We start from the raw sequence: 12,499 nt of genomic DNA, 5'->3' as shown, positions 1-12,499 counted from the left end.
AACACAAAACATTTAAGCACAGAAAATCCACACACACTCTCACAACCACGCATACTTGATGCTTCTCCCTAATCTAGCCAGTTCAGGGAGATAGGTTTGTCACAATAAACCTGTACATATAAATTCATAAGTCCAAAATAAATTAGCCTTTGTGAGTATTGAAAGCTGGTGCAAGTTGTTTAAAATCAGTAAGCATAGACAATTTCTGAACAGATGTGGTAGATGTAAGTGAGAGAGGCAGGTTATTCCAATCTGATGGAGCTTAAGCTGAATTTCATGACAACTAATTTCTTTCAAAATTCTTGATGTAAAAAAAAGTTTTACTCTGACTACATTGTGAACTAATCTGCATAATCAAGAATTGGCAGAATCAGTTGTGTAACAACTCTTTTACAAACTAAAAGGGGGAAACATTTAGCAGAAACAATCAGTGACTTTAGGTATAAAGGACAATCGTGAGTCAAGCCAAATAAATATTTAAATTCATCACCTTTTCATAATGCTGTTCTCGCTAGGAAATGAATATAACACCTGTCAGGGCCATGCAGAGACCTTTTGAGGGTCAGGGGCTCAAAGTTAAAAAAGGGCACATTGAATAAGATCTTAAAACAATATACAACATAACAACAACCCATATTAATCAAGAATTTAATTGGATATTATGTTTCAGAAGAGCAGTGATCATTATTTGTTTTAAAGGTTTTATTGGCTCTAGTGGCCTTTATTTGAGAGTACTCTGACAAGAAAATGGGTAATGAGAGAGGGGGAAGATATGAAGCAAAGGTCATCAGGTTGGGCTTGAACCTGTGACCAGGCTAAATTGTCGTGATGGGAGCTACACAGGACCCCAGAATGTTATGGACCGACGCTGTTGTCACGATTGCCTAGAAACGGACACTATGCAGTCGCGGTGAGCTGCTGTCAACCTGCGTCTTTTTGAAACGTCCTCGTCCCGATACTCCACCGCCCTTAGAAGTAAAACCTGTCATAAAGATACAAGACGTGTGATTGAAGACGCAAATCCTAGGCTGAATAATGTTAGTGAGGATGAACACAGACAATTTATATATATATATCTGTGTGTGTGTGTGTGTGTGTGTGTGTGTGTGTGTGTGTGTGTGTGTGTGTGTGTGTGTGTGTCCATCGTGGCACAGTGTCCTGCTGTATGAATGGATCAGGAGAGGAACTGGAGACCCGTCATAACCTAAAGAACCAGACATCAACATCTCTTCATCCATCAATGATCTCCTGAGGCTGATATGGTACAGAACATTTTGCTATGAGTAAGTTTCTTATTATGCTTTTACTGGTTTGATTATTTGCTTATTTAATGTATAATATCAGCCAAAATAATACAAATTGTCATTTAAAGAACAAATCATACAAATAGATTAACACTAAATACTTAAATATTTCCTACTTTAAAAGGTTTGTTAGGGCTTCCTGTAGGTTTAATTTTGAAATGTTGATATATTTTATGGATTCATTGTTCAGTGGTCATTAATGGACCAGATATAGACCTGCAACCTTGGGCAGTTCTAGATGGGGGCCAATGGGGTACCAAAGAAGTTATTCTAAATAAATGTCTTATGTTAATACTCAGTGGTGGATCACTTTTTTTTTAACCTTCACAATTTTACTTTAACAACGAATTAAAAATTATAGTGCTGCACTCTTAACTGCTGTATAGGATCACACTTTCCATCTGCCTGTTTTTTGTGTGTTTTTTCCCCCATTCTTTTTCAAGTGTTGCCATGAAAAAACACTGACTACCCTGGCCACTGTGTTAAACTTGGTCTAGAACCAGCCTCCAAACCTAACTCCTTATTTCTATAAATATTTTAGTAATATTCTTTACAGTACAAGTATGTTCACATAACTTTTATACTTTTGGCTGTCTGAGGACACATTTTGAATATTAAATCAGGTGTTATGATCAATACTTGATCATATTGATAAACTAATTTGATAAACTACTCAATACTTGAGTAGTTTATCAAATACTTTTTACACTTGCTTAATTAAATGTGTTTTTAAGGTATGCTACTGTGATTGGAGTTCAATTTTGGGATACTCTAACCAACTATGTATGAATGACTGCTCTACAGATCACGTTTTAAAGACAAAAAACACCGCCATAAAATATTGTCTATCACTGCAGTGGACATCCCACCCCATGAGAGTCCCCCGCGCCGAGGGGAGCATCCCTTATTTTAATTTCTGAAAGGTGGCAACCCTTTTGGCTCAGTTTAAAAATACAAAAAGCGACCTACACACAAACTGACAGATCATCAGTAAAGCAGGTGTTTAAATTAGCTAATCAACCACCGCTGTGTTAGTTTGGCTAATAGCAGCGGTGGCTAATCTACAACAGTGATTACTTAATAAAAGCAAAATACACATCAAGTCTAAAAGCATAAAACTAACGAACTGAATGTTCTTGTTCTAGAGGGGGTAAAGTTTGAGTGTTCTTGGTGCCGAATCCTGATACAAAAAGTTGAGTTGTTGTCAGTTGTTATGGCAACGACAACAAGTCTATGTGTATCGTAAAGCCGACACGAGAGCGAGAAAAAAAAGAATAAGTAGTTTTGAGTTATTTTCCCCATGGCTTAACTCTAATGAATCCTACCTACATCTCCAGGTTTCACTTTAACGGACCAGTTCTGCCGCGGCAGCGCGGCTATGAACAGCGTGTAAAAGAATAGTCTGATTAGGGGGCGAAATAAATTTGTGGCACAGCCTTTTGTGGCAATAGTTTTATAACATGTCTTGCAAATTACTTCATTTTGTTCGACATCCTCCATATAAAATCCAAACCACTGCCAAATTATTGATCGAGCGCCGTTTCTCTTTGGAACTAGACTAGTTCATCTGATTCCTCTTCAGTTACTGTCTCATTCACAGCTCAAACTCTTGCCATCACCATGTTGTTTGTTTTCTCCTTGCAGCGTGATTGGTAGAACATTTTCAGGTTGGGAGGGGGGAGGGACTAGTGATGCATTCATAGAGTGTCGGATAAACTATACTCAGTGAATTTGACGGCAAACGCTTATTATTTGAACGACAATTTATACTCGATAGCTGCAATATGCCATTTTAACTATCGTAAATTGAAAATATCGCGATACATCGAGTATGCTCGATTCATAGCCCAGCCCTAATTGGCGAGGAGATAAGTTATGCTCATCTCCATATTTTAGATAGTTGATGGGGTTTTTTTGTTAGTTTTTTTTTTTTTTTTGCTATGCAGTATTATGTATTTTCCAGGCTCAGTTTCTGATTGGCTATACATTTCATTCACTTGGCTAAGACAATCCAACATGTTGAATATCCCGATTTTAGACTGCAGTGGTTCCAATGACCCTTTGAGTGGACTATATCCCCCTCAACACAACAACACATGGCAGAATATCTCTTGCAATTATCTTAAGAGCCTCCCCGTCCTTCAAATTCTCAGAAGGGGGAAATTGAGACAGAAATTGGAATAAAAATCTTGTCTCGTGAATTAGGCATTGTGACGATCCCTCCACTTTACATGAGGGGGTTTATCCCTTTACATTAATTGTTCTTTATTTTCAAGGCATACTGGAAGTAGTGTCATCCATGTTCCGCTTGGGCTTCGCGTTTCCTGGCTATATAAGAGACGTGCTCATTTGTCAGGGGGTTCTGGTGGAGCTCACTTGGGGCTGAGCTGACTTCTCCGCCCAGCTCCGCTTTTCAGGCTGGCTCTTGCCTGTATTGTCTGCCCACCCCGACTTTGCTTTGTTTTTCTTTTCTTTTGCAGGATTCCCTGTTTGCACCATCTGCTTTTGGGTAATGCCATTGGCCACAGGGGCCGCCTGCTTATTTTTCTTTTATGTTTGGTGCTTAATAAAGAGCGTAATTATTGTTGAAGTCCGTGTCTCCCTGTTTTTTGTTACGGCTCAACGAGCCGGGTCGCAACAGGCATCGATGTCCACACTGTTAAACAGGACACGCAAAAAAACAGTAAGAACCATTCAGTTACCTTAAAAAAGACTGTAAAGAAGAAATAAACCTTTTTATTGTCATTATTATCACAATACTACCACAAAATACTTGAAGGAAAACCCACAAACCTACCACTAAAGAGGCCTTGAAAAGAAATACCCAGTCTCCATTACAAAACATGGTGATATCACACTCAAGCTCTTCAGTTGACACAGGAATGTGTTCCAGAGAGCAGCCAGATGATGGTCAAACCCCCCACCTCCAATTGATAACAGAGCCCTAAGCAGGTCCTGCAACACATGATGAAAACATCTCCTCCTCTGTTCCCTTCTCATTCCTAGCAGGAACTCTATCATACTTAAATCACACAGCTCAATTATCTCCCCCAAAACTAAGAAACCAAGAGCAATTTCTGAATAATTTGATGAAGTCGTCAACTGTGTTTAGGTTGATTTGGCTACAGACTACTCCTTTAATCTAGTGGATGAACATGAAAAACAAATATGTGGACCAATTTCTGCTTTATTTGTGTGAGGAACAGCTAACTGCCACACTAAAGGACAAGGAAAACAACTTAACATGGTATTTTCACTTTTTTGTCAAAAAACAAAATAAAACAAGAGAATATAGACTTTATTCAATGCTGATCAGCTGGACAGGAATGAAAGCCAGCAGCTAAAGTGTAGCCAACTGTAGACTGAAGATAGTACCCAAATATGATAGAGCCATATCAGTGTAACGGACACACTGACCTCAGCAATCTACAGCAGCATAGCAGCATTCAGAAAGCTCTCAGGATATCTCACCTACATCTTGACACCACCCAGCAGCCCCGGCGGCTCTTCCTTACCTGTTAAGCAGGCACTGAGGGCCAACAGGGCCGCAAACGCCGCAGTTCTGCCGAGCATCGGAGTCCGCATCCAGGCCACAGCTCCAGCGGCGGACGCGGCGCGCGAGGATCGAACAACAGAACAGGCGGAGGTAGAGAAGGAGAAGGAGGGAAAAGAAAAGGAAGATCTTGCGGTGAGAAGTCGGTCTGGATCATTCCTCCATCCCCTGGCGCCTACGGGAGGAGAGAACCTCTGTCAAGCTGAGGAGCAAAGAGCAGATCGGAGCGGGTCTGTTGAGTTGTGGATCTATCTGATCCTCTCGACTCTTCTTCTGCTGCCACTGAGCTCGAGTAAAAGATCAGAAGCGTGTGACGCAAAGACGCTGCTTCCTCCTCCACTTCCAGCACCGCAGTGAAGTTAGTTTCAAGTTGGATATTCGATATTCGCGCTCCGCGGAGTAAGCAGCGTTTAGCTCAAGGTTGATCCGATTTATGAACGCTAATGTCGGCCAGCCGTTCTCCACCGCTCCATTCCTCAAGCGCTCGGAGGTTCACTTAGGGACCGTCAACAAATGTCCGAACCAAACACTCCTGTCAAACAAATGTTAATAAATGCTTTGCCTTTTGACTAACTGATACAAAAAAGTGATAATTCATGTTTTTACATAAGACACACTATCCTCTATTAAATTTTAAAATCATATTCAATATTTGAAACAATTTTAATATTAAATAATATGTTTTCAATTGCTTCCAAGTCGTGTGCCCTATAGACTCAAAACCAGTGTGAAATTATAATACCAGTCTGTATAGATGAGGCACACAAATTTTATTGCATTTTAACACATTTTTTATTTTTTATAATTTTTTTAGTCAAAATTCTGTATTTTTCTTCATTAGCTTCTAGGTCATGTGACCTATTGACTCAAAAACACTTTGAAAGTATTCAAATAGTCTGGATTGATGAGGCACAAAATGAGCTGACAAGTTGCAGTAGAAAAAGACAAAGTCTGGTAAAGTTAAATGCCCTGCTTAATTTTAATTTCTCTCTCTCTCTCTTTCTCTCTCTTTTTTTCTCTCTCTCTATTTATATGTGTGTGTTTGTGTTGTTGAGGAAAATAAATATTCTTAGTGCTTAATACAGTTAAATCTTACGACATGTGAAAATAGTGGATTAAGCAAGAGTCCTTTGGATAAAATCTTAGAGGGCCTGCAGAAAAGAATGTCCGTTATTATGGAGGAACCATGACATAAATTAACTTTGGCACACAGGCCATGTCTCAAATGAGCAGCAGCAAGGAGACATCTCAAGTCATCTCCTTCAGAGAGACACTAAAACTTAAGGACAAACAAACTAACAACATAATATTAACAATAATTGCAATTTTATATTAACAACTACATGGAGTCTCTAACCTAGGCTAAACGTAATATCAGTTAGTTAAATGTAATCAAAACTAGCATAACATTAATTAGAAAATGTTTAGAATGAATGTGTTTATATTGAAAATGCTCAGGTATATTCTATAAGTGTTTTATTCTTAAAATCTGCGCTTTGATCTAAGAGGATGCAGAAGTTCTGAACCACTTTGCATATCAGGCTTTATGTCAATTTAAAATTACTGCACTGATCTGTATTTGTAGGAATTACACGACAGGGAAATAAAATAGGTCTAAGACGGGTTAACTTTTGGTTGAACTCTGGTGAAAAGACTAGAGGCTTTGTTCCAACCAGGAATTAGGAGTAACATATTTCAAACTGGCATGAGAAGAGCTGGCTCTAAATGACCTTTGCTCTCCCTTGTCTAGACAGAGAAGCGCTGTAGCCCTGAAATTAAACAGGTCTCAGAAGGTAATAAAATTGCCTCAGATGTCCCAACTTAGTAATTTGAAACTAGTTGTAGCCGTACAAGGGAAAGAACACGCATTAATTGCATAATTGCATAAATTAAAACATAGGAAACACCCTTTTGAATAAAAGTAAGGCCCCAGAGGAACAAATCAGATTTGCTTTTGCAATTCTCCAAAGACGTCTTTGCTTTTTGTTCGTCGTTTCCATTTCCTCTCTCAGGTAAATTCATGTGTTGTTTGTGCTTTGAGTTTCTGATGTGTTGTGATGTGCTCTTGTGGTGATAATATGCATCTGTCTTGAATAAATGCTGATTATTGGGACACTGTTACCTCTGTGTGAACTCAGTTTCTTTTGCACACAGCATTTTCTGAATCTGGGCATGAGAGGATATAATGAGTCAAAAGTTTTTAAAAGGGTTAATAAGCTTTCAAATGTTCTTCTCTTAATAGTTTGTGTGTGCGTGTATGTGCGTGTGTGTTAACACTTTTTGACTTCCTCTGAAAAGTATAATGCAAATTTTTCCAACTGAGATGACAGCATTGGTTTTGAAAGATTAATTTATTTGAATAATACTTGCCTTTATATTCTATGTGAACATGCCAGTTCATATTTATAATTAAATACTTTGAGTCATGAAAGATGTTTAAAATTCAAAACAAAGTCAACCTGCCGACAGGAATATGAACATATTTCTTCAATAGACTATCAAAGAAGTAGGATAACCTGTTGAAAGATGGCAGTTATATTAACACGTCGGTTTAAAAAAAGGCGGTACTCAAGGGAAAAAGTTGTTTCAGTTTATTGATTTATTGTTCACGTAACAAATCCGTGTATGACTTTCAACTGGAAAGATTTTAAATACTTAATTCTGTCCTAGTTTGTTCAGGAGAATGCCTCCTTATTTCAGCAGGTGGCAGTGTTTTCCTGTATATACCATACTCTAGCTTCGACGAAAGCTAGTAGGAAGTAAGCTTGTATTTTTTACATCTTACCAGAGTAGCATTCACAGGCTGGTGGCAACATAGTACCGGTTTTGGATTTAATTGGTAAGTTGGATTTTTTCCCACTACACCCAATTCTCGTATCAGCGTATTTTATTTTCGTAAAGAAAATATCTCGCTTCCTGCGGTGCCGTTTTAAAAGATTTTCCTTGTTTCCGTTTCGAAAGGATTTTACGTCAGTTGTATTACAAACTAACAAGTCGTGTCAACAAATGTAAATGGTTTTCCAATTATTCTTCCGGGACGAGTATTGTGTAGACGTTTCAGTTGCGTTTTTATGCTTTTGTATGTCATAGAAAGAACTATAGCACAAAACTTGTGAACAGAAATAAGAAGACATATGACAGACGAGTCAAAAGTAATCACACCATTGATTTCATAAATAGTAATATAGTTACAATAAAACAACATTAAAGACAAGCAGGTAAGATCGAGACGTATAGCTAAACCAGTAGGAAGTACCAACCAAATCTACTGCATAATGGTCACCTGAATGTTACATGTAGTCTCCGTTCTGTGTATCCACCTCAGAAACTTCCAAGAAATGCCTCTGCCAAGATTGTTGATGGTGGTCACAGGAGACGATTTTGGCTACTGCCCGAGAAGGAACCAGGGGATTGTGGATTGCTTTTTGGCCGGAGGCATTTCCAATGTATCCCTACTTGTTAATGCCTCGGCTGCCAAAGAGGCAGCTGACCTGGCTGGCAGGTAGTGTTATTCCACTATATTTTTTAAGGTTCTAACACAAGCATAGTTGGGCAAGAATTTAAAAATACAATTGATTGGGAATTTAGGTTTTCTCCTACCCCCAATTTTGCTCATTTAAATAAAAAAAATTAATATTTAACATGAAATTAATTTAATATTTAGCTAACATTACTTATATTTTAATTAATTAATGCTCTTAATTCTCACTAAATGCACAATGAACTTTGAAGTGGTTTTATGTCGGAGTCTGTGTTGGCCAGTTCATGTGTGAAGATGATATCTCTCAAACTCCTCGAATCATTCAATAGTAAATATGACCTAGAGCACATGTGTCAAACTCAAGGCCCGCGGGCCACATGTGGCCCGCCATGCCATTTTATGTGGCCCCCCCAGCATTTTATAGGCCGATGATCGACTTAAAATAAGTTTTTGAGCACGAATTGACTACAAACTACATTTCCCACAATGCATTCCGATTGTTACCAGCCAACATTACGGCTTCTCGCCACTAGAGAGCAGCAGAGTCACCTCAAGCTGCTTATTGATTTTCCCAGCGAATAAAACTGAGACATCGACAAGCTAACATCAAAACGTCCAAGAAAAGAAAAATCGATTTACAAGTAAGACTGTGAATGAAGATGTGTGAGTTGGTGTCAGGGCGGCAGGTCGCGCTAGACTTTTTTGTTATCCGTTATCTTGATCAACAACGTAAAAAAAATTCGGTCATGCACTATTTTTATCCGTGAAATTACAATCATATTAACATCAGCTATTTAGTCGCATTTTATGCGGTTTAGTTAATATTCACCGTGAATACAGATCCCATCACAAATTAAGCAGATAAATGTATCTACATCTAAGCAACTTCACTTAAATTAATGTCACTTCACCCGCTGGGGTCTGAACGCACTTCCTCCTGGTTCCCGGTCTGCAGAAAAATCCGCCACGTCCGCAGTGGTTGAGCAGCGGACTGCGCATGTTACAGTCTAATTAACTTTTGCATCGTCATTTATTTCCTCAAGATAAAGTACCGGCTCCTCAAATGGATCCTCAACGTTGCATTCTCTTTAGTTTTCTCTGTAATGGAGACTTGAATTTAACGCTCCATTTCAACCAAAGGTTTGTAATGCGCTTCCTAACCAGACGCTCCAAACCGTCCGGTCCATAACTCTTCAACACGCTGTCAGCTCCCGGTCAGAAAGACGCATTTAGTTCAGAGTCCATGAGATGATATTCAGAAAGGATTTTTAATTAATTGATTTCAGTTGCCTCTGAGACTAAATATTTGCGTAAAGTCTATAATGTCTGCCCATGTGACTTGTTTTTATTATTTGTTTGCTTACTTTTAAACACTGATTTAAATATTGTAATTTTTAAACTGAGCAGTAATTTTACATCCATGGAAACTCAAATGTAATATTTAAAACTTCAATACATAAAATCAGTTATTTAACTATATGAGATGTTTAATTTATTTTTAACATTGTATTTTTATACATTTATGCTAGGGCTGCCCAAGTCTAGTTTTCCAGAGCTACCATCTGCAACTTTAGATGGTTCCTTCTCTAACACACCTGGACCATTGATAAGCCTCTACAGAACTGAATGAGGGAAGTCAACCTTTTGTCTGGGGTGTTTTAGCAGGGATGCCCTCCTGATTTGTACCGTCAATGTGGCCCGTTGAGGGTGGCCAATATGCTGAAGTGGCCCTCGGTGAAATTGAGTTTGACACCCCTGACCTAGAGGAATCCTGGCTTTGGCATCTTAAAATATTCCTTTAGCAATCAGGAAAAAAAAAATCCCCAACTTCCCAAAAATTAGTATGACGATAATTCTAATGATGTTGGGATGTTGTTTAAAAAGAAAAACAGACTCAAAAACTTATTCTTCCCAAAAGCAATTAACACCCTCAACACTCACATGCACTATTTATGAGGTGGTTTTATGGGTGTATGAATGAATATATCAATTTAACTGATTTAATATTGTAAATAACGTCATCATATTTATGTTTGTTTGCACTGTTGGAACTGACTTTAATCTCATTGTGCCAACAATAAACAATTATTTTTTGTAAATATTCACTTTTTTGGATTTTGTTATCTGTAACACATTCTAAAAAAGTTGGGACAGGGCCATGCTTACCATTTTGTTACATTACCTTTCCTTTTAACAACACTGTTTGCTTCAAGTCCAAGCTTAATTGTTGGAGCTTTGTATGTGGATTTTGTTCCCATTTTTGGTCAACTTTGTTGCTTAGCAATTTAGGGCCACTGTTATATTTTGTGCTTCATAATGCGCCACACATTTTCAATAGGAGACAGGTCTGGTCTGCAGGCAAGCCAGTCTAGTACCTGTACTCTTTTACGATCAAGCCTTGCTGTTGTAATTTAATGCATATGGAATGTGGTTTGGCATTGTCTTCCTGGAATAACCAGGGATCCTTAAAAAGGATGGCAGCTTATGTAGCTCCAAAACCTGTGTGGTCCTGTATAGTATGCGTGGCTCAGTGGGATTGTGCGTTAGTGGAGTGGTGGTTCAGCCTGTAGAGGAGCCGTCACACCTGAACGTCACGCAGCATGCTGTTTTTTCTTTTCTTCTTTTTTTTTTCCAGCACCACAGAGTTGTTGCATGCAGCCCCACCAAGATCAGGACAGCCCATTCCTTAAAATTGCCAATCTAATCCGTGTGGTGCTTATTAAAAATTCAGCAGTAGGAAAATGGAAAACCTTGGTCTCTACTAGCACCTCATAATTGGGGCCTGCTATGCAAAGCATAGCAGGAACCTACTGTTCTACACCCAACAAGCTATCTCTTTACTATTTATTTTTCTTCCATCACTGTTAATGCGACCCATACTGCTGCGTGCACCCCCAAAAATGGTATCAAAACATTCAGCTTGATCCCAAGAAGGGAGCTATTACTTTTAGTGGGATTCTGAGTTAAAATGACGACAAGAACAATCGAGGCTGAGTGTCTCACAGAATCAGTAATCTTTCTCTCTGAAACACTCACACAGCACAGTGGAGGTCTGACTCCAAAACTCTTTTTAACTCCCCCCTCACAGGCACAAATATCGCCCTATTGGTCTAAAAGTCGGTCATGACATAGATACACATGCCTGCTCCCGTAAAATGTTTTCAAAATGTTGCTAGAGCTTATGGTTTTTTGCCAGGGTCCTTGAGACCGACGCTGGGTGTCTCACAAGTATAGAAACTCTGTCCAGCATACTGTCTGATTGAGAGAGCCAGCCCAGGTGCAGATCGTTAATTACCATAGCAACGAGCCCAGACAGAGGCAGTGAGTAGTCCACAAACAGGCGCAGAGACAGGTCTCACAATGCATTGTAGGAAGAATACATATTTCCTGTGACCATTCATATTTTGCTGACATAAAATTATTATTTCTCTGAATTTTTGAGTGTGAATTAAAATCCTTAGTATGAAGATTGAAATTCTTTAGAAATAAACAATTACCCAGTGTCTTCATGTTTTTATTTTGGACCGTGAGTGGGAACCACATGTGCGAAGCTTATAGTCAGTCTCACACTTTGCTTTGCACAGTGTTCTGCCATTGTAGTGTTTTGGTGAACCTGGTCAGTAGTAGTACCATGGTAATGGACCTGGTGGTGATCCATGTCAGACCTGCATGGATGTTTAAGCTAGGTTCAAAGCAATGGACATACTTCTACATGCCTCCATTTAAATTTCTTCATGAATTTTGTAGTTTTGTAATTTTGTAGTTTTTTGTAGTTTTCTTTATTCCTCTGCATCAAACAGACAGATGTGCAGACCAACTGATTTAACTCGTCATGCAGGGCTGGTCCAATGTGGTATAGGGCAGGGGGGAAATTAAAACTTTCGTGTGCACAATTTTATACTCATGAATTATTTGCCACACTTTTATAAATGTGTTCGTACGCCAAGTTTTGGTGTTGCGCACACTTTTATACATGCGATCCCAAAAGTTTTAGTCTTACTTGATGTGTGTGTACAAACACACACACACACACACACACATATATATATATATATATATACACACACACAGTACAGACCAAAAGTTTGGACACACCTACTCATTCAATGAGTTTCCTTTATTTTCATGACTATTGACATTGTAGATTCACACTGAAGGCAT

General features: G+C 38.7%; 2 protein-coding genes across 4 annotated transcripts in view; one reads left to right on the top strand and one right to left on the bottom strand.

The window, feature by feature from the left end:
- Positions 1-5,334, bottom strand: part of npdc1b (neural proliferation, differentiation and control, 1b) — a 36,359-nt gene extending 31,025 nt beyond the window's left edge. For both annotated transcript variants that reach the window (XM_088009184.1, XM_088009185.1), the window contains exon 1: positions 4,820-5,334. In XM_088009184.1, coding sequence (XP_087865310.1) covers positions 4,820-4,889 — 70 coding nt within the window. In that variant the 5' untranslated portion in view covers positions 4,890-5,334. The remainder of the gene's footprint in view (positions 1-4,819) is intronic.
- A 2,258-nt stretch (positions 5,335-7,592) lies between these two features.
- The window catches only part of ydjc (YdjC chitooligosaccharide deacetylase homolog), a 34,973-nt gene continuing 30,066 nt past the window's right edge, over positions 7,593-12,499 (top strand). For both annotated transcript variants that reach the window (XM_088009183.1, XM_088009182.1), the window contains exons 1-2: positions 7,593-7,696; positions 8,183-8,359. In XM_088009183.1, coding sequence (XP_087865309.1) covers positions 8,196-8,359 — 164 coding nt within the window. In that variant the 5' untranslated portion in view covers positions 7,593-7,696; positions 8,183-8,195. The remainder of the gene's footprint in view (positions 7,697-8,182; positions 8,360-12,499) is intronic.

This window comes from Poecilia mexicana, unplaced genomic scaffold, assembly GCF_051168715.1.
Source record: "Poecilia mexicana isolate PSO_F unplaced genomic scaffold, ASM5116871v1 scaffold_9, whole genome shotgun sequence".
In the NCBI taxonomy this organism is placed as follows: domain Eukaryota; kingdom Metazoa; phylum Chordata; class Actinopteri; order Cyprinodontiformes; family Poeciliidae; genus Poecilia; species Poecilia mexicana.
The sequence above is the reverse complement of the archived record's forward strand: the minus strand, read 5'-3'. Positions and strand labels throughout refer to the sequence as shown.